Genomic DNA, 21,454 nt, shown 5'->3' on the forward strand with positions numbered 1-21,454 from the left:
CTCTAGCCTTTCTTGTTTCTCCCCTCAGCTGTCTGTGGACATTGCTGAGACTCTGAAGCCCGAGGACAGGAAGGCAGAATTGAATTCTTGCCGGACACACTTAGCAAATGCCTGGGCATTTAAGGTGGCCACTGCCACCTCCTTTTTTGTTAGAACCTCCTTACTTTGGCTCAAGGTGAGGGTTCCTCCAGGGGAGACACGCATTCACCGAGACATTAATAAACTGGTGATAGCAGCCCAGTTTTCGCCTGACTCCTCATTGCATGCTGTCCATTTCTCCTCTAGGGCTCTCACCTCTAACATCACCTGCCGCCGTCTTTTATGGCTTCGCCAATGGCAGGCGGACGCCAAGACCAAATGGAGGTTGGCTTCTGCTCCCCAAAATGGTTCCTCTCTTTGCGGAGAGGCCTTGAATCCATTCCTAATGGAGAACAAGGACAAGTGTAAAGTCTTGTCATCTGTCACTAGGAGGGCTGATAGGCAGGCTTCACCTTATGGGCCTTAGCCTTCCTTTCATCTGCCAGACAATGTTACCAATCATTCCTCTTTCCAGTGCCCTTACCCCGCCAGATCTGACCGATAGGACAGATCTATCTTTAGAGATAGGTACAGACAGCAACATTAACCTCAGGCCAAGCGGCCTTTTGATGGATTGGGGGGGCACCCCTTTCACTGTTTCAAGTGACTGCCAGAGCTCTCCCCTCATTGGCGGGTGTCTAACTTTATTTGCCCACCAGTGGGAGAAAATTACTTCAGATTTGTGGGTTCTGAATACTCTTAAGGTTCGGCTTGACTCTGGAATTCTCCGAGGCACTTTATCCATTGCCCCATCTCCAAGAACTCTATCAAGAGGGACCTCATGAACAAGATGATTCAACACCTCCTGGACATCCAGGCCATCGAGCCAGTCCTAGAAGATCAACAGGGGCATGGATTTTACTCAATTGTATTCCTTGTTCCGAAGTCCTCAGGGGGGAATTGGAGACCAATTCTGGACCTTAAAAGGTTAAATGTCCATTTGATGTACAAGAGGTTCAAAATGCACTCTCTACAGTCAATCTTGGACAGCATCAGGGAGGGCGACCTCCTGTCATCCATCAACTTGACCGAGGCATACCTCCACATCTCCATCCATCCCCGGCACCAACGATACCTCATATTCTGTTACTCGCATCACCATTGCCAGTACAGAGCCCTAATGTTCTGTCTAGCCTCGGCCCCCAGGTCCTTCACAAAGATCCTGGCAGCACTGGCTGCGCACCTCAGATCCATCCCAGTGTGCCTCCAGTGCTACCTGGACGATATCCTTATCTAGTTGTCCTCTTCCCCAGCTTGCTCAGGAGGATCTGGAGAAGACAATCCGTGTTCTCCAGGAGCACAGATTGTCCATAAATTTTCATGAAAGTCATCTGATACCTACCACTCGACTGCTCCATTTAGGAGCAGTGATAGACACCAGGTTGTGCGAGGTCTATCTTTCCCAAGAGCGACAGGACAGTATCAAGTCCTTAGTCACTCAAATCAGGATGGAACTCTTTGTTCCATTGGCAGTTCTCTCTCAGCTTCTGGGAAGGATGGTCTCGTGTATAGCCATAGTCCCATGGGCCTGATTGCACCTAAGAACTTTGCAATGGTTCCTCTTACCATTCCAGAGAACGGGGGGCAGCAATTCCATCACCAAAGTCAGGGTTCCATTGAGACACTCAGGTCCCTCAGGTGGTGGGTGTCCCCAGCAGTAGCCTGTGGGACACTGTTCAAGGAGCCCAGCCTCCTGACTTTGATCTCAGATGCCAGCCTGTTCGGATGGGGAGTCCATCTTCAGCAGCAGCTGGCTCAAGAACAATGGTCTCAGGCAGACCTGAAGAACAACATCAACTGGCTGGAGCTCCGAGCTATCCACCTTGCTCTTCGTCACTTCAAAGCCACAGTAGAGGGACAACACCTATTAATCTTGACAGATAATGTGGCCGCAAAAGCACATATCAACCACCAGGGGGTCACCCATTCGAGGTCTCTCATGTGTGAGGCGGACCACCTATTTCTCTGGGCAGACACTCACCTGAGTTCCATCAAGGCAGAACACATCTCAGGGCTGGCAAACTTGTAGGTAGATTTTCTCAGCTGGAGCACGGTGGACTACTCCGAGTGGCGGCTGCACCTGGACATCTTCCAGGAACTGTGCCAGAGGTTCAGCCACCCAGTCCCAGACTTACTCATCACCCTGATAAACTTGCAACTGCCCAGATACTTCAGAAGGCTTCCAACTCTGGGAGCAGAGGGAGTCATCGCCCTCTGCTGTCCATGGCCCAGGGGCCTGTTGTATACATTCCCTTCCAACTCTGATTATCTATGATCTCCATTCCTTCCTCTCCCCATCATACCGGGAGTGATCAGGAAACGTCTCCTGGAGCAGGCAGAGATCTTGCTCATTGCATCCCGTTGGCCCAGACAGCCCTGGTATGCAGACCTTGTCAGTCTCCCTGTGTCCCGGCTTTGGAGAATCCCTCAAGACAGCCAGGGGGCTTTGGTCCACCCAGAGCCTCAGTGGCTCTAACTGACCACCTGGAACTTGAGAAATGGATCCTGACGAGGGACAACTTTTCAAGAAGTGTTTCCCCCCATTTCCCCCCTTCTTTCACCTTTACTTTTTAAAAAAAACTATTATTTTTTAGTTTCAATCCAGTTTTCTTTCTTCTCGATAACCAGCAGATATCTCTCAAACTCAGCCACTAAGTCTCTTTCTCTGATGTTAAATATGCCGTGTCACTGTCTCTGTAACGTCCATTTTAATCCAAAATCTCACAGTTCAAGTATTCTCAAATTTCAGTTCAAAGAAAATGTCCAGTCCAGAGACTCACTTACCTTTCAGAGATCTGGATGATCCAATGAACTTTCTCATCTTCAGACTTTCTACCGCAGTTTCTTTGTCCACTCTTGACACTCCAAAATCGGAGCTGTGAGAGCAGTGGGGGAGTGGGACCAGCCCACCCTGCTCAGCTTGACTAATTCACCGAAGCTGCCTGTGCAGGACACCCAATCCGCTTTTGGAGCACCAGGCAGCCTCAGTGAGTCTGAAGGAGTACAATCTTGAGCTCTTTTAGGCCTCCATCTTCCATGCCAAAACCTTTTGCAAAGGAGACCAGAGGCCTTAAGAAGCACAAGATCGCACCTTGAAAGATTTCCATCTCCTTTGCAAAAGCTTTTGGTATGGAGGCCTGAGGCCTGAAGGAGCACAAGATGCCCCCAAAGGCTTCTGTTCTTTGCACCAAAAGCTTTTGCAAAGGGTATGTAAGAAGATGGCCACTTTTCTGCCACATGGCCCTGACTCTGCAGATCTTCTAAATGTAAGTGGGCTATTGGTGACGGGATGGGGAGGGAATAGGTAGCAGGAATGTTGCAGCATCTCTGTGGTCGGTTGTAAGGGTGAACAACTGCAGTGAGGCTGCGTCATTCATAACTTCGGGACTGTCATAGGGGGAAGTGTCATAAATTTGAATCATCGCTGTCATAACTCGAGGACTACCTGTACTGAGGTACTTACTTCCTGTACTTACTTCCAAATAAATATGCAAAATAAATATTCAGTTTGAATGAGTTCAAAGAACAGCTCATATAACAGAGGATTTTGGGTGTTAAGTGTTAAGAGATTAGAGCTTGAATCCCACTGTACCTCAGTGGGAAATCTTAACCCTTTGTTTACTTCCATTGTAAAAATATAAAACAAAAGAATAAAAGAGGTTCTTTGAGGGAAAAAAAGAACAGTATTCATATGTGTCCAGGCTAATTTTCAGCTATTTATATTCCATAGAAAATGAGGTTTATATGTGTTACAGGATGTTTTTCAATAAAATCTTCAAAGTTATAAAGTGCTTTATGCATAAAAATATGTTTAGCACTAAATTTGTTGACTTTTGAATATCCGACAAAATCTGTTTATCATTGTTAAAACATTTTATTGTTTGATTAATGCTTAATTGAAAATTTGGCATAATGCTTAGTATCATGGATACTTAAAATAGATTCCATCAGAACTAATTATATAATGACATTTATATTTGCATAATTAAGGTCATAGTAATGGACATCTATGGGATTTGCTAGAGACACTTTATCATAGATTTCTTAACCACTGTATCTGTTTGGTTTTTTAAAAGCAATAGTTGTTGGAATAGACTGTAATGAATTCCTTTGGCTTTAGTATGTACCTTAGAATTACTGCAATCAGAAGAAGTCCAGTTAAATCCATTGGGTTAGTTAAAAGATATTTGCGTTGCAAATAACCTTTTGCCCACATGCTCCCCCATTTCAACACATAGGAGTTTTTAAATTTCTACTTCAGTATTTATTTACAGTTCTATCCTATCTTTAATTCAGGAGCTCCAGATGGGATACATAAAATTCCTACTATGTTTTTCTCATAGTAGCAACTTTGTGAAATAGGTTGCGCTGAGAGAGTTAGAAGTCCCCAGCTTATTCTGCCATCAGAACATGATCAACCAAAATTCAGGTCATAATTTATGGAGCTGCTTGTTTCAACAATCACAATTAACATTAAGCACTGTTTAATATTTGAACATTCCTTCAACCTGCAGTTGTTCTCTTATAGAAGCAGAAACTTCTTTGGCCATGCCAGTTGGCCTATCTGAGACTCTGGATATTCCTATAACATTAAACATGGTTCAGCAATTATCTGTAAAGTAATGATTCTTCAGCTTAGATGTTTTAAAGCAACGGCCCTCAACCTTTTGGGCAATCTAGGCTAGTTCCAGGGAGATAGGTTTTTCATGGACCAGAGGGGGTATCGTTTCATGTGCTGCCTGCATCCCATAGATGGGGCTTTGCTTGTTTGTGTGGTCTAGTTTCTGGCATGCTGCAACCCGGTGCCGGTCCACAGACTGGGGTTGGGGACTCCTGTTTTAAAGTATTGGATCGTATGGAAGGGCGGTGGGAACCCAGTTATAACATAAGTGGAGAATAGGAGCAAACAGAATCCTAAAATCATAAAAGTTGGAATGGTAATTGAGTCCAGCTCTCTGCTCAGCACATTTTTTTTAAGAAAAATAGATTACACGGAAAGATTGAGAAGATATGTGATAGGAAGATTTTCTTTTCTTCATAATGCAACAACTTGGCATTTCGTTCTATATAAGCAAAGAAAAAAATGTCATACATAATTCAGTATTTTCTATCATAAGGTAACAGAAATTTGCTTTATGTTTAAATACTTTAGTAATAAAACTTAAAAATAGAGGTAATCAGCCCAATGTTAGAAGCATTTTCCACTCTTCTAAGTATAAAGAAAGGATGCCACCTCTGATAGCGGAACATTTATATCCCACTTTAACCAGGACGGAATTTTGCTTTTGAACCTGCGATGGAGCACCTTTATGAACTAACACAATTGGATTAAAGGAGGAAGTGGATAATTCTAATGGTATTAGTCAAATGTGTTGTTGAGTTTTTGATGTTAGCACTATTAACTATCAAGAGTCATTAGAGATGGCAAAAGTAATAAAGGCAATCTAAGCCAACGTTGTCAATGAAAAGATCATTTAAGTTACAAGATAGAACAGTACATTATTGGGAAGGGAGGCACTTTTAAACTTCTAATCCCATGGTAATATATTCACTGTACCTAAAAATAAGTTTAGAAGTGGATTTGTGCACTTCAATTGTACCCTCAAACCGTATGGTTGTGATGGCAAACCTATGTCACGCATGCCGGAAGTGGCACGCAGAGCCATCTGTCTGGGCACGCCAGCCATCGCCCGTTGCTGATCTGGGTTGGCCGCTTGGATTTGTGTGCGTGGGAATGCCGGAAACCGGAAGAGCAGCTCCCCGGAGTGCATCCACGTACCCGCCACCTGGTCTTTGTATGCACGGGAGCACTAGAAAATGGAAGAACAGCTTCCCAGAGTGCATGCGCATGCCAGCCAGCTGGCCTTCACACATGCAGGAGCACTGGAAACCGGAAGAGAAGCTCCCCGGAGTGCATGCATGCGCCAGCCAGCTGGGCTCCGCATATGCATGCGTGTTAGAAACTTGAAGGCCAGGTGGTCGGCGCATGTGACGGGAAGCTAAGCTTCTGGTTTTCGGTGCTCCCACATGCAATGTCGGGGAGCTGCTCTTCTGGTTTCTGGTGTAAATACACGCTCTCGTTTCAGAAGTTAGTGCTGAAAAGGTTAGCCACCATTGCTCTATAAGTGACATACCATTAGATGTGGCTAAACTCTTTTTGTATAGAACATTCTCAGGATGTTGCTATCTCCATTGTATGATAACAATTGTAAAATTTGTTAGCCAGAATCATGTACATGGGCAGCCAATTCAGTTACATTCTAATTAATTAAGATTCTTTATTTTCTAGAAAGAGTTAATGTGGAACCAGGAACTTTTTTCATAGAAATTAGAGCTGCATTTTTGACAGTTTTTTTTAAAGCCCTAAACGTGTTATGTTATTAGTATATGGAGTGATTTGTGATGTATAGAAATACAGAAAAGTGAATTAAGTCAGCTTACCATAACTGTAAGACAGCATGTAGAGGACCTTGTATTTGTGTTAGCACATGGAATGATAGTTCTTAATGTTCTTTTAAAGCAGGGGTCCTCAAACTTTTTAAACAGGGGGCCAATTCATGGTTCCTCAGACTGTTGGGGGGCCAGACCGGTTGGGTGATCATGGCCAGGTGATCATATGACTGGGTGGGCATGGCTAGGTGTCATGTGACTGGGTGGGTGTGGTCAATTTAGCAATCCATTTTGCCAATTTAGCACTCCATTAAACAATACACACAAATTAAACTTTAATTTGTTTTGCTCTTGAGGGTGTTTTATTTGCTTTTGTTTGCCTGTTGCTCTTTTGGTTGACTTTTTTTTTACTAAATTGTTTTTTAAGTTGTTTAGTAGTCTACTTCAGGATACTCAGTTTAGCAACAATTCTTCTCAGCCCCAAGGAGTTTAAAATGAAGAAGATGAGAGGTTTTTTAAATCTATCTATCTATCTATCATCTATCTATCTATCTATCTATCTATCTATCTATCTATCTATCTATCTATCTATCTATCTATCTATCTATCTCTGTTTCTGTCTCTGTTTCTCTCTATCTCTCTTTCCATATCTCTTTCTTTTCACATCTCTCTCTCTCTCCTGGGGCATCTTCTGCAGGATCCCCTTCAATCCTGGCAGTGCCCTGGGTACCTCGTTGAATTCCTTTCCATTTCCACTCCATTCCATCCTATTCCTACTCCCATTCCCACTCCATGTTACTGCTATTACTATTCCATCCCATCTCATCCTATTCCCATTCCATTCTCTCCTATTTCCATTCCATTCCATTCACATTGCAGCAGCATTAGCTTTTGGAATCTTGCTGGCTGTCCTGGAGCTTCCTCCACAGATGCCGAACGCACGCAACAGGCTCGATAAAGGGCTCTGTGTGTCTGGCAGGCAGGATCCGACCAGGCAGGCATCACTTGGAGCAGATCAGGTGAGGAAGCCCCAAGGCAGGGGCTCAGCGGGTGCTGAAACTTGAGCGACCTAGGGAGTGGGCACTGCAATAGCCACCCCACTGTTCTTTCCCCCACCGTTGCCACTTGGATGCCTTCCTACCTCTCTCTCCAGGAGCAGAGACAGACGTTCTCCTTCAGGGGCAGGTAGCCTCACCAGCCACTGCCCTGGAACTGCCAAGTGGGAGAAGGACAGGCAGCCAAGCGGGGGAGAGAAGGTAGTGGGGGCAGCTGTTGCGGCATGCGCTCCCTAGCTCGCTCATGTCTCGCCATCTTCGCTTCTCCACGGGCTCTCCTCATGAGTGAAGTGCTGCGCCTTTCGCCGGCCGAGGAAAGAGCTCAAAGTTTTGCCACCGTCGCTCTGCCAGGTGGGGGGAGCCAAAGGGTCCCAACGGAAGAGGCTGCGCCTGCTGCGTAATTAAGCATCACTTCCAAGAGTTGCACTTAGGCCAGGGTGGTGCTCTCCACTGAGGGCCGCCCGCTTGCCCTCCCCCTGCCTCAGACCCCACATTCAACCCATGACTGGGGGATCTGCTGCTTCTGGGCTAATCCGACTGGCATGGAATAGCGCTGCACTTGGGTGCAGCATGCTCTCGGGCCTCCCACCCCTCTTTGCTTCTGCTCTGCTTCACCCAGGATGAATGGAAAGCACGCAGGTACCTGGCACTCAGCAAGGCTCTTGGAAGTGATGCGTAATTATGCGGCAGGCGCAGCCTCTCCTATTGGGACCCTTCATTTTTTTTTCCCCCATAGCAGAGTGACAGTGGACTGAAGTCCCTGGCAAATCTTCGAGTTCTTTCCTTGGCTGGCAAAAGATGCGACCCGTTTTTGGCCCTGCCATCCCCAGAAGCACTGCCGGCCAAAAACAGACAGCACAGATGCCTCTCGGGGCCACTACCTGCCCCTTTTTTGGCCTCCCTGTTTTTTGCAAAAACGTGCTCTTACACACACACACACACACACATACACACTCCTCCATCCTACTTCTGCAAAAACTCTTCCACACAAACTCTTCCAGAGGCACACATTCCTCCCTCCTCCCTCCATCTGGCTTCTGCAAAAACGCTGCTTCCACAGGGACACATTCCTCCTTTCTCCCTCCCTCCAGCTTCTACAAAAATGCCTCTTTCCCAAGCACGCATTCCTCCTCCCTCCCTCCCTCCCTCCCTCCCTCCCTCCCTCCCTCCCTCCCTCCCTTTGGCTTCAAATGCCCGCATGCTCTCCCACCTGCTCTCCTCCCTTGCTTTCTTAGGCAGGGCAGCTCTCTCCCCACATGCACCAGTCCACTGGCCATATCACCCCTCCACCAGCTGGCCCCCGCCCACCTGTGCCCTTCAGCCTTACCTGTGCAAGCAGCGGTGAGCAGAGGTGTGTGGGCAGTGGTGAGCAGAAAGACACAGAAATTCGGCTGCAATCTGCAAGGTATATAAAGGCTGGAGGAGGGCCGATGAGGGCATCAGGAAAAGCTTGCCATGCAAGGAATGGCTGGAAGGTAGGGACCGGGCTTAATCCCACCACTGCACGGGCCGGATGGATTGTGTCAGTGGGCTGTATCTGGCCCGTGGGCCATAGTTTGAGGACCCCTGTTTTAGAGTGTCATAGTTTATCTTAGGAACTAGTCTACTTGTAGGTGCTCACTGTCTTATGAAAATAAATTGGCCTTGTATTTGAATAAGAATGATCTGAAATTTTGAGCAGAACTATGTTGATCCTGATCTAGTGTTCAGTTTCTTAATCTAAAACATCTCCTGCTTGCTCATTTTTGGCAGGGAAGCAAACTTGAAGTTGTAGTTACTGTTTAGGTGTTGGAATGATATTTAATTTTTCTCATCCTCTCTCTTCCGTTGCTCCTCATCCCCAGACTGTGAACCAGAAGAAGTGACTGACTGGTCTATGGATGAAAAATGTTCCTTTTGTAATTTGCATAAAGAAATAGTCAGTGTAAGTATATGATCTTGACACCCATTTTGTCCAAATTTCCAGTGTTCTTTAAATATTATGCTATATAAAACATTGATAAATATATAGTTATATAATGGGATTTTTTCTTGCTCACCTCTAATAAGATTTGCTTTTACTTAGAAAATTGGGGGTTCTTTATGCATTTTAGGATCCTACAACGGTTCTTGGTTCTTTGCAGTCAACAGAGGAGTTGTCATCTCAGGGCCAGTCCAACACTGATAAAATTGAGTGCCAAGCAGAGAATTATTTAAATGCACTCTTTCGTAAGGAAGGTAAGATTTTACTTCATGTTATGATATATAGTGCTCAGCAGAAATTCTATATAAAATTTATTTATTTTTTCTTTCTTAAAAAACTTCTCTAGCTCTAGCTTAATTTTGAAAGGTATTTTGCAGTTGAAATAGCTTTTCTCTAGTTGAGCTTTTCATATGCATTTAGTTTATGAGGAAATTAATTTTTAAAGAAAAAAAACTGATTTATTTTCCCATTTTTAAAGATCTTATAACATTTCAAATAATTTAAACTGAGCATTAGTTTAGTATAATATTCTACATCTTTCCATGCTCATGTGTTGAACATAATATTTTGGAGTACAGTGAAGAAAAATTTGCAAGACATCTGTGTTCCTCACAGAATACTTGCAGGAAGTATGCATCCAGTTTTAGAGCAGTTGTTTTAAATTATCCCACAAAGAAAAAGATTCATTTTTGGGGGGGTAGTGATTAATGTTTGAACCAAACCTGGTTTTGTATATAAACTTTTTCTCTTTTAACTTTGAGATGCAGTGTCCTTTATTGAGCTTGAGTTGTTAAATCAAGCAATATTAGCTGAATATTAAAAAGCTGCATTTTGAATTTGCCAGTTTCTTTTAGCAGTTTCTTTGCATGTTTTTTTTAAAAAAAACAAAGGTAATTTATGGACATAAATACTCAGAAGAGTATTTAAATTTCCTTGCATACTATCTGCACTGTTAGGAATAATCTGGTTAGATTCTTGTGGCTTTGCTTTTTATGTATAAATGCCTTTGGAATTTAATCTCATAGCACAAGATTATGGGGTAAAAAAATAAAACCAAATTAGGAAAAGGACAAAGAACATTTGGGCGGCGGGGGGGGGTGTTACTCATAGATTATACAGAATATTTTCCATATATATTTCTGCATAACAAGCATCTCAAACTAAAATGCTCTTGGAGGTTCAAAAGGTGTGCTATTATATTCTTTTTAGCACCAGAAAACATATTTGCCCAGAAATTTTATATTTCAAATGTAATGTTACAGTTTATGTTACATTTACCAATTCTACGTATTTTTTTACATTCTGTTACGGTGTCAGCTGGTTTGTTTTGTTCATAGTTTGCAAAATGTTTTGGTAGGAGAAAAATGGAAAAATATTTTAAATAAAGAAGCATAAAATTAATGCAATTTTATCATGGAAAGATATCAAGACTGAGTTGAAATACTTTCAGCTACATTTTTATGCCAAAGAGGTAATATTATCCTATTTGCCATAAGTGAAATCAAAGTCAGTTCCAAAGTTTTATTTTTATACTCCATGGCAGGGATTTCCAATCCCTAGTCAGCATACTGGCACTGGTCCACGAGGGACCAGTAATTGTAGAGCTAAACTTTGCAGTTGGCAAACAACAAATAATATCACAACAGGCTTGCAGTCTCACTTCCCATTTGGTCATTAAGCGAGTTACTATAGTTGTAGGCAAAACATTGTGTAACTGCAATTTTACATTATTCATTTATTTTGTTAGATTTTTATACCACGTTTATTACCTTATATGTAACTCAAGAGGGCAAACATACATAATATTCATTCCTCCCCTGTTTTCCCTACGGTTATAACCCTGTAAGGTGGATTGGGTTGAGAGACAATGGCTGGCTCAAGGTCACCCAGACAACTTTCATGTGTAGAACTGTTCTCCATTAACTTTAATTGTCACAAGCTGGTTGGGAAGCATGTAAATGGAGAGCATGTGACATTGCAATAATTGTAAATAGGAAAATTGGTTGCAAAGCTAGTTTTTATTTATTTATTTAACGCTAATGTGACTTCAAATGGTCTCTAAACAAGGCAGTTGGTAAACAAGAATTACCTGCACTCTATGGTATATTTACAGGAAAAAATAATCTTCCAAAAACTAGCCACTTTTAATACAGTAGGAACTTTTCAGTTGGACTCCAGAGCCTTCGAATTTGACTCCTTTATACCTTGTGGTTTTTTGAACAATACAATTGTAACAGCACTTAGGCTTATATATTGCTTCATAGTGCTTTACAGCCCTCTCTAAGCGGTTTACAGAGTCAGCATATTGCCCCCAACAATCTGGGTCCTCATTTTACCCACCATAGAAGGATGGAAGGTTGACTTGAGCCTGGTGGGATTTGAACTGCCAAATTGCAAGCATCCGGTAGTCAGCAGAAATAGTACTACACTCTAACCACCGAGGCTCTGTTGCTTGATAGGATAAAAAGTAAGCTCTTTTTGGCATGCAATGCTTTAATTGTTGATGAAATTATTTCTTATGTTATTTTTGTTTTGTTTTTTTGTGAAGGGTCCTGAAAAGCACAAAAGGAATTATAGGAATAATTCAGAATGCATTGATAGAGATTGTGTTCTTCCAGTTGCCCAAAAAATTAAACAATAAAATATCCAAAGGCATTTCTTCTGAATTTGATGCAGTAGAGCAGTTACATTTATGTTAATTTGGCTCTTTAGTATGGAATAAATTATCATTCAAACTCAATGAAATACTTGCTGGTGTATCAGTAAAATTGTAGACCCAAGTCAAAGTGAGCAAACATTTGGGGCTAAGAGACAAGGGCTACCAGGGCAGGTGGCAGAGCATTCACACAGATTGCTGCTGCCACCATGCTGAACTTGAGCAAGCAATTGAACTTGGTGTGGTGAGGTGTGTGAAAATGAGATATGTCCAGCCTTAGGAGAAATTTCCTGACAATGAGAACAATAAACCAGTAGAATGGCTTATGTTCAGAAGTTGTTGGTGCTTCGTCACAGGAAGCTTTTAAAAAGAGACTGAACAGCCATTTGTCTGAAATGGTATAGAGTCCTGCTTAAGTAGTGGGTTGGACCAGGAGATCTCCAAGGTCCCTTTTGTTATTTTGTTATTCTGTTTTGTTAAAGATATGCTGGAATATATTTTAATGGTACTCTTTTCTTCTCACAGATCTTCCTCAGAACTGTGATCCTAACATTCCCCTAGTTGCTCAGGAATTAATGAAAAAGATGATCCGTCAATTTGCAATTGAATATATTTCAAAAAATAGTAAACTGCAAGAAAATCGAAACGGTTCATCATATGAAATGAGTCTGATATGTAAAGATTTCCAAATGAACCAAACTGAAAATCCACTTCAGGAAGAACAAGATAGCCCTCTAGACCTCACTGTGAATCGAACACAAGAACAGGATACTCAGCAAGGTAATCCCTTTGAGTTGTTCATTTGATATTGCTGAAAATGAATGTTATAATATATATGAAAACAGTGTTGAAAATTTTGGTTTTGCTGCTAGATTCGACTTGAGGCTAGAACATCTGTTTTGAATACCTATAGATTGCACTTAGTGCCAATCAGGAACATATGGAGATGAATTTAGGGTAGCATTTTTTCACTCTGCTCACTGAATCTGCATTTGAAATGATTGATGATTTAGCCATGGGGCAAATTATTTCTGTGACTTTGAAATAATTGTTGAAGCAGTGAAATCTCTATTAAAAACAATTTCTAACATTTTGGAACCAGGTCTTGCAGAGGTGATGGTTGTTTTCAGTGCTTTCATTTGCTATACCCTGTGTGCACAATTATTAGACAAGTTGTATTTTGGAGGATTAATGTTATTATTGAACAACTACAGTGCTTTCGGTCAATCCAAAATGTTAATAAACCTCAAACCTAAACATTTAAGAAAGTAAAAGTGAGGTTTTGGTTTTCTTAGGAGAATATCTGCACAATTATTGGGCAACTATTAGTGTGCAGCATTATTATGCAACTAAATAAAAAATGAAAATTTGCCCATCTCACTTGTTTATTTGCACCTGTTAAAGTGAGAATAATAAACAAGCCACTCAAAATGTACAAATAAATATTTTTGATGTTTAAAAAAATAAATAAATGACCTATATAGCCACCCTTCTTTTCAATAACAGTCATAAACCTTCCATTCATGGAGTCTGTCAGTTTCTTGATTTGTGACAATCAATTTTTCGTGCAGCAGCAACCAATCTCCCATTTAAGAAGGAACCACAAGTTCTCAATAGGGTTTTAAGTCAAGTGAGGAAGGGGTCATGTCATTATTCTTTCATCTTTATGGCTTTACTGACCTACTGGCTAGCCACGCAGTGGAGTAGTTCAATGCATGCAATGGAGCACTTTCCTGCATAAAAGTTACAGTCTTCTTGAAAGATGCAGACTTTTTCCTTTACCAATGCTTGAAGAAAGTGTCTTATAAAAACTGGCATTACGTTTGGGAGTTGATTTTGAGTCCATCTTCAACCTGAAAAAGTCCAACTAGCTTATCTTTCATAATACCAGCCCATACCAGTACTCTTCCCCCGCCCCCCGTGCCACCTTGCTCGTGTCTGAGTCTAAGTGGAACACTATACGCATTACTGATCCAGGCCCAGGCCCATCCATCTGGTCTCATCTCGTAATTCCATAAAACCTTTGAAAAAATCTGTCTTCAGATATTTCTTGGTCCAGTCTTGCCATTTCAACTTATGTGTCTTATTCAGGTGGTTGGATTTCAGCCTTCCTCACGTTAGCCATGTCTCTGAGTACTGAACACCTTGTACTTCTGGACGCTCCGGGTAGGTTGCAGTTCTGGAATATGACAGCACTGGAGGTCAATGGGTGTTGAGGTTCGCTGGCAGCCTGTGCAGATAGCAGCAGAATCGGACAGTGGGGAAGAATGGGGATCAGTCCAGGAGTCTGGAGAGGACTCAGACAAGGGTCCTGTGTCCGATGCAGAGATGTGGCCAGGACCATCTGTGCTGACTCTGGAGCTTCCGGAGTCTGGCAGCAGTGAGGCAGAGAAAAAAGGGGAGCCTGTTCCCAGTACGCATGTGCACAGAGCTGTTACAAGACAAGAGCAGCTGAAACAAAAGGGGTGACTCGGGAATAAGGCTTAGAGGTTAATGCCCCTCCCATAAGGTATAAAGGACATGCAAAGGTAAAGAAACATTTGTAGGAAGCAGAGTTGTTCGTTCGGTTCGGATTAATCCTTGAAGCTCTATGTTGGCACTTTAGTTGTTGGCAGCAATTCATAGGAGAAAAAGGTGGGTGCTTATTTCGAGGGACTGTTTGGGACCCATTACAGGCTGGGAATGAACGTAATTCGCAGCGTTGAAATAAAATGAGAGTTGTTTTAACTAAATGTGTGCTTAATTACGGTCTCAGAAGCCTTGGTCAGAACAATGGGTTCCTGGTAGCTTCCTGTTTGATTCTTCTCAAATCTTTGACAGTTAATGTGCAACTTTTTTTCTCAACATGTTTCTTTCAACCCTGTTGACTACTTGCAGCAAAACATTTGTTGGTTCTATGATCATGCCCCAATATGTTAACAATTTTAAGAATGCTGCATCACTCTGGAAGACTTTTTACAATTTTTGACTTTTCAGAGTCAGTTAAATCTCTTTTTGGCCATTTTGCCTGAAGAAATGAAGCTGCCTAATAATTATGCACACCTTGATATAGGGTGTTGATCTCCTTAGGCCACACCCTCCCTCATTACTCAAATACACATCATCTGATATGCTTATATCCACTAAGCATTCGAGTTTATACAGCTTGGAGGTGGAAAGTATATGTAAAATGATGATATGGTCAAAATACTCACTTGCCTGCCCCTGACATCAGTGCAGAAATGGAGTGCTAGATTGTCTGCTACTTTCAGGATCAGGAACAGAATTTTGCTAAATAGATTTGCTGGGAAATGAAAGTTTCTTGTGCACTTCTGATTGATAGGATAGGTCTTTTTTTCTGACCTAAGAGTCTCTTGTGCTAAGGGGACTAGATATTTAGGCTTTTGTTTCACAGCCTTAGATCCTGGTCACTGTTGCTAATGTTCCTGGATGCACAATTCTAGCAAAGTCTCACAGCCCATTGTATCAGACTCTGTGATTATTGCCTCAAATGGCATATTACTCTTACAATAAAAATAAAAATTAGAATTAGAATTCTTTTATTGGCCAAGTGTGATTGGACACACAAGGAATTTGTTTTGGTGCAAATGCTCTCAGTATACATACAAGAAAAGATACATTCGTCAAGAGTCATAAGGTACAACACTTAATAAAGTCATAGGGTACAATAAGCAATCAAATCATACTAGGAAACTGTCAATATAAATCGTAAGGATACAAGCGACAAAGTTACAGTCATATATTCACAAGGGGATGGGTGATAAGAAGTGATGAGAAGATTAATAGTAATAGTGGTGCAGACTTTGTAAATAGTTGGACAGTGTTGAGGGAATTATTTGTTTAGCAGAGTGATGGCATTCAGGAAAAAACTGTTCTTTTGTCTAGTTGTTCTGGTGCGTAGTGCTCTATTGAGTCATTTTGAGGGAAGGAGTTGAAACAGTTTATGTCCGGGATGTGAGGGGTCTGTAAATATTTTCACAACCCTCTTTTTGTCTCGTGCAGTGTACAGGTCCTCAACTGAAGACAGGTGGGTAGTAATTGTTTTTTCTGCAGTCCTAATTATCCTCTGAAGTTTGTGTCTGTCCTGTTGGGTTACAGAACCAAACCAGACAGTAATAGAGGTGCAAATGATAGACTCAGTAATTCCTCTGTAGAACTGTATCAGCAACTCCTTGGGCAGTTTGAGCTTTCTGAGTTGGTGCAGAAAGAACATTCTTTGTTGTGCTTTTTTGATGACGTTTTTTGATGTTAGGTGTCCATTTTAGGTCTTGTGATATGAAAAAACCTAGGAATCTGAAGGTATCTACTGTTGATACTGTGTTATCTAGTATTGTAAGAGGTGGTAGAATACGAAGATTTCTTCTAAAGTCTATCACCATTTCTATGGTTTTGAGTATGTTCAGTTCCAGATTGTTCCGGTTACACCACAAGGCAAGTTGTACAACCTCCTGTCTGTATGCGGATTTTGTTGTTGTTTCGAATGAAACCAATCACTGTTGTGTCATTGCAAACTTCGGCATTTTAGCAGATGGATCATTTGAAATGCAGTCATTGGTATATAGGGAGAAGAGAAGTGAGAAAGCACAAAGCCTTGGGGGGGGTCCCGTGCTAATTGTACTGGTATCAGATGTGATTCTGCCTAGCTTCACCAGCTGCTTCCTGTCTGTTAGGAAGCTTACGATCCATTTACAAGTATGTTCAGGTACCGTAGCTGGTTTAATTTAGTTAGAAGAATGTCTGGAGTGATGGTATTGAATGCAGAACTGAAGTCTACAAAGAGGACCCTTGTGTAGGTATTTGGAGATTCAAGGTATTGTAAGATGTAGTGCAGAGCCATATTAACAGCATCATCTGTCAATGTATTTGCTCAGTATGCAAACTGCATGGGATCTAACAGCGGATCCCTGATGGTTTTCAGGTGGGACAGCACTAGCCTTTCAAAGATTTTCGTAACTATTGATGTTGCTTCTTTTTTCTACTTTCTCTTCCTGGAGTTCTATTGTTACAAAGTTTCGGTTAGAATGTATCTTTTAGGAATCTTGTTGAAATTTCGTTGTAAATTTCTTTTACATCCAGTCAGTCTCCTCCACTTTTCCAGATCCCGTCCTTTTATTTTTTCCTTTTCTCTCCTTTCTTCTTTTAAAGGTTTTTGAATATCCAAAAATCTTTGTTATCCCTTTGATATTTTATTTTCAGCTTGAATGCCTATTGATGTCAAAGTGGAATTTTGTCAGTTTCTTACTTAAATCTCTTAGCTGTCAATATGAGGAAGGAAAGGGAAAAAAAGCCAAATCCTTTCCCTTCCCTCTCTCCTTCGCCGCTTCAAAATCTTCTTTGAGAACAATGTTATTCTTAATAGTTCAAATTCCAGGGTACCTTATGTTATTGCTTTTTCAGTTCAACCCGGTCAACCAAAACTTTCTTTTATCTTCCTCCTGCACATTCTTTTCCGGTCGAGTGCTTCTTTGAGGTGGCCATTTCTGACCACCGCTACAACCGCCTTTGGGAAAGGAAGTAATGGCCAGCTGGGGAGAAGAGATGTGGCTGGCAGTCTCCCCCATCTTCACCACCTCTACGGGGTGGCTTAGCCCCTAATCCAGCTGGCTCGGGGCACTCTGGCAGCGAGCACAGATTGAAACCACACATGATCGCAGATTTTGGTCCGTTGCTGAAGAAGCTCAAACCGGAAGTCCCAAATAGCCAAGATTTTTGAGGTCTACCAATCCTAATATATTTCCTTTAAAAATCCTGTGCTTTTTATTAATGCGGAGTTAACTTTTTGGACCACTAATAATATTTAAGCTCAAATTACTGTTCCAACCTTTTAATAAATTTCACACCTAAGACTAGAATACCTTTTAATTCAACTGTTTCCATTTCAGCCTGCCCAAATTATAAACTTATCATAATTATTTAATAGACATTGCTGCTTTTAGCAGTTTGTGTTTGTAGTTTCCTACTGCATTTGAAATTTTCTGTTAAGTTTTCTTTGCAGTATATTTGAAAGAAAAGGTAAAAATACATATTATAAATAAAATACATGCATTCTCTTCATGTAAAAATGCTTGCAGAAAAATATGCAATTTCACACATTAATGTAGCTGAAAAGGATGAATATGTTCAGTAGGTAATATAAGGAAAAAGCTGAGGAAGAAGGCAAATTATATAACCCAGAACTGCCCTTGAATCCAAATAACCCAAGGATTCATAGAAGTGACTTGACTGCAATCACTCCCTTCTTTCGGCCACACATTCACTAATCGAATGTGTGGGTCATTAACTGCATATGAGGTATCTTAGGGTGGGGAAGGCCAAGAGGGCCTAGCGGTGGAACAAGCCACTTGCTTTAGACCACCGAAAGCCTCACCTGACCAACTGAAATATCTCATTCTTCCTCCCTTGGGGTCCCCACAAGTGCTTCCCCCCATCCTGCCTGCTAGATCACTTATGAAGATCTGTCTCCTGTCTAGCCTCTCTTCTTCTTTGGCTGTTCCCTCTTTTCTAGTCAACAAAGCACATGAGGGTGACGCTTGAGGATGCCTTCGGTGATGAAAAAAGAGGCTTAGAGGGACACACGCACCTCTCTGGTCCTCCTTTCTCGCTGCCAAAGTGCTTGAGTGATGAAAAGGGAGGCCCAGAGGGGTGTGTGCGCCCTTATGGGTCTCCTTTATTACTGCCAAAGCACTTGAGGATGACGCTTTGGTGATGCTTGAGGATGCCTTCGGTGATGAAAAAAGAGGCTTAGAGGGACACACGCACCTCTCCGGTCCTCCTTTCTCGCTGCCAAAGTGCTTCAGTTATGAAAAAGGAGGCCCAGAGGGGTGTGTGCGCCCTTATGGGTCTCCTTTATTACTGCCAAAGCACTTGAGGAGGCCTTTGGAGACACTTGAGGAGGGCTTCGGTGATGAAAAAGGCCCTGAGGGATGTGCATGCCTCTCTGGGCCTCCTTTCTTGCTACCAAAGTGCTTGCCTTTGGTGACAAAAAGGGAGGCCTGGATGGATGCATGCATTTCTCTGAGCCTCCTTTCGCACCCGAGACCTTCAGCGATGCTTAAGGAGGCCTTTGACAACGAGAAAAGAAGCCCAGAGGAACGCACACCCTTCTCCTTGCCTCCTTTCTCATCGGCAAAGCACTTGAGGACTGCATCCCCATACACTTCGGCAGCCCTTTGTAAAAAGCCTTTGCTGGTAGGAACAGATTTATTGCAAAGTTTTGCTGAAACCTACAGGAATGCAATTTCCCTGCAGGCTTTGGCAAAGAAATGGGAAACGGAAGGAAAGCCTGAAGGACCAAAGTCTTCCCTCTGTTTGCAAACGTCCAGGCCTCAATTCACAGAAGCCTAAAGTAGTGCGAGATCAATAGCACAAGATGTTGCGCTACTGATCTTACATGATCTTGCAGTATGTTAGGCCTTTGTTCTCTGTGAATGCACCAAAGGCCTGAAGCAACAAAGCAGGCAAAGAAACCATGACAGATCTTTGCAAGATCAGTGAGTCTCCAGAGGAGGAGTTCTTGTGAAGACCCACCTTGAGAGGAGGGGGGAATAGGCAGGGCGAATGTTGCAGTACCTCTGCCTTCGCTCTAAGTTTGAACAATGGCTGTGGTGCTGTAACATTCATAATGTCAGGACTAGTTCCTAAGTATGGGGGGAGGGGCTTGGTTGTAACTTTGAACAGTCGCTAAGTGAACTGTCATAACTTGGGGGTTGCCTGTAATCGTTATTATAATTATTGTAAAAAATAGAATAATTTTTTTCTTTGAGTTTTCTTTTGGTAATACCAGGAATTAATAATAATGGAAGCTTATTAAACTGTGATTTAATACAAGATTCTAATTCATTATTAAAACCTGACATTTTACTGAGATTTTTTTTTTCTGCTTAAGTAAATCTTCTTGAAATTAAGGCATCATCTTCATCACCAAAGAACCACTTTGAAAAATAATAAATATATACAAATTCTCAGCTATGGGTTTTTTTTGTAAAAGGATCTCTGCACCATTGGATAATAGGTCCTGTGGTAGTAAAGATCCATTTTTCATTTTGTGCCTGTTGTTCAATTTGAGTTTTCAGTGTGTAATTAATGCTGGTAGTTGTGAAAGCTATCTAGTTACAATTATATTTCTCAATGCTTCTATTCTATGATACATCATTCCACGTTAGCTGAACATTACATTTTGGAATATTCTCACAAGTACAATTTTTAAATATTTTTAATTTTTAAATCCTGGAATTGATTTTACTCTCCAGAAGTTTTTAAATACTGGGAACTGGTGAAAAATAGCACAATACTGTTCTAAACTAATTCAGACTCCACAATGTGATTCTGCGGGATACATTTACCTACTTAGTGTTGTCCTGCTACTAGCAAGAATAAAAAAGTCAAGAGGGTAATCTCAAGGTACTTGCAATCTTCAGAGACCAACTGAATTTTTTAAAAAGTAATAAGTGTTTGCAGTAGTAGTACTGGCATCATCCTTGAGTTGCATAGCACAAGACATAAAAATTAATAACAGAAATTGATGTATAGCACGAGAGTGTCTTAGGAGTTGCCCTTTGTCATTTTGTTGTTGATAATAGTACATGTTTTTTACTCTTACATACCCCATTTTTATAATAGGGGATGGAGTGCTAGATCTCTCTACGAAGAAATCAAACTTGGAACAGTCACAGTATGATGGGTCATGTTCTGAAAATTCATTGTCTGGGTAAGCATAATAAGCATTACTCTGCTTTATTTTAAAGGGAGTAAGTGGCAGTGAGACAAATATGAAAATTTATTTTGGAATTGACTTGTATAAAATGTATGTTGACACACTCTTCTTCTTTGCTTATGCCAGGGTTTCACTCATAATTCTATGTTTGTGTATAACTCATATAATTCATTTTGTGTTTTTCACTTTTTTCTGTTAAAGAAAAGTTATCAGAACAATCACCAAACTTTAGTTCATGTCCCTAAAAAAAAAATGCTTATGTACATAATGCAATTAGAAAACTAAGTAATAGAATCAAATCTATTTGATATTAAACCTTTACCATTGGAAAAAAGAAAAATATTTTACATTTTAATAGTTTTTGGATGTTAGAAGAAAATTAAAGGAGCTACAATTTTAGTATCCCAAAAAGAGAGTGCTCTAGCTTTTTTATTTTACTATGGTATGTGATGTCATGCTACTGAGATACCATTTATGAATGGTTAATATGCTGCTGTAATAAATATTTACTGAAATTACATTGAAGTAACATGTTAGAATTCTGGCATCTTTCCAGTCATAACAGTCACTTATCATTTGTATAATAGAATTATTCCTTT

The 21,454-nt window shown here is 41.3% G+C and overlaps 1 protein-coding gene across 4 annotated transcripts in view; it reads left to right on the top strand.

Moving 5' to 3' along the window:
• Nucleotides 1-21,454, top strand: part of LCORL (ligand dependent nuclear receptor corepressor like) — an 82,007-nt gene that overhangs the window by 37,699 nt on the left and 22,854 nt on the right. For all 4 annotated transcript variants that reach the window (XM_026699727.2, XM_087936452.1, XM_026699730.2 and 1 more), the window contains exons 3-6: nucleotides 9,368-9,447; nucleotides 9,617-9,740; nucleotides 12,668-12,922; nucleotides 20,762-20,849. In XM_026699727.2, coding sequence (XP_026555512.2) covers nucleotides 9,368-9,447; nucleotides 9,617-9,740; nucleotides 12,668-12,922; nucleotides 20,762-20,849 — 547 coding nt within the window. The remainder of the gene's footprint in view (nucleotides 1-9,367; nucleotides 9,448-9,616; nucleotides 9,741-12,667; nucleotides 12,923-20,761; nucleotides 20,850-21,454) is intronic.

This window comes from Pseudonaja textilis, chromosome 6 (genome assembly GCF_049901715.1).
Source record: "Pseudonaja textilis isolate UNSWEBS1 chromosome 6, rPseTex1.2, whole genome shotgun sequence".
In the NCBI taxonomy this organism is placed as follows: Eukaryota; Metazoa; Chordata; class Lepidosauria; order Squamata; family Elapidae; genus Pseudonaja; species Pseudonaja textilis.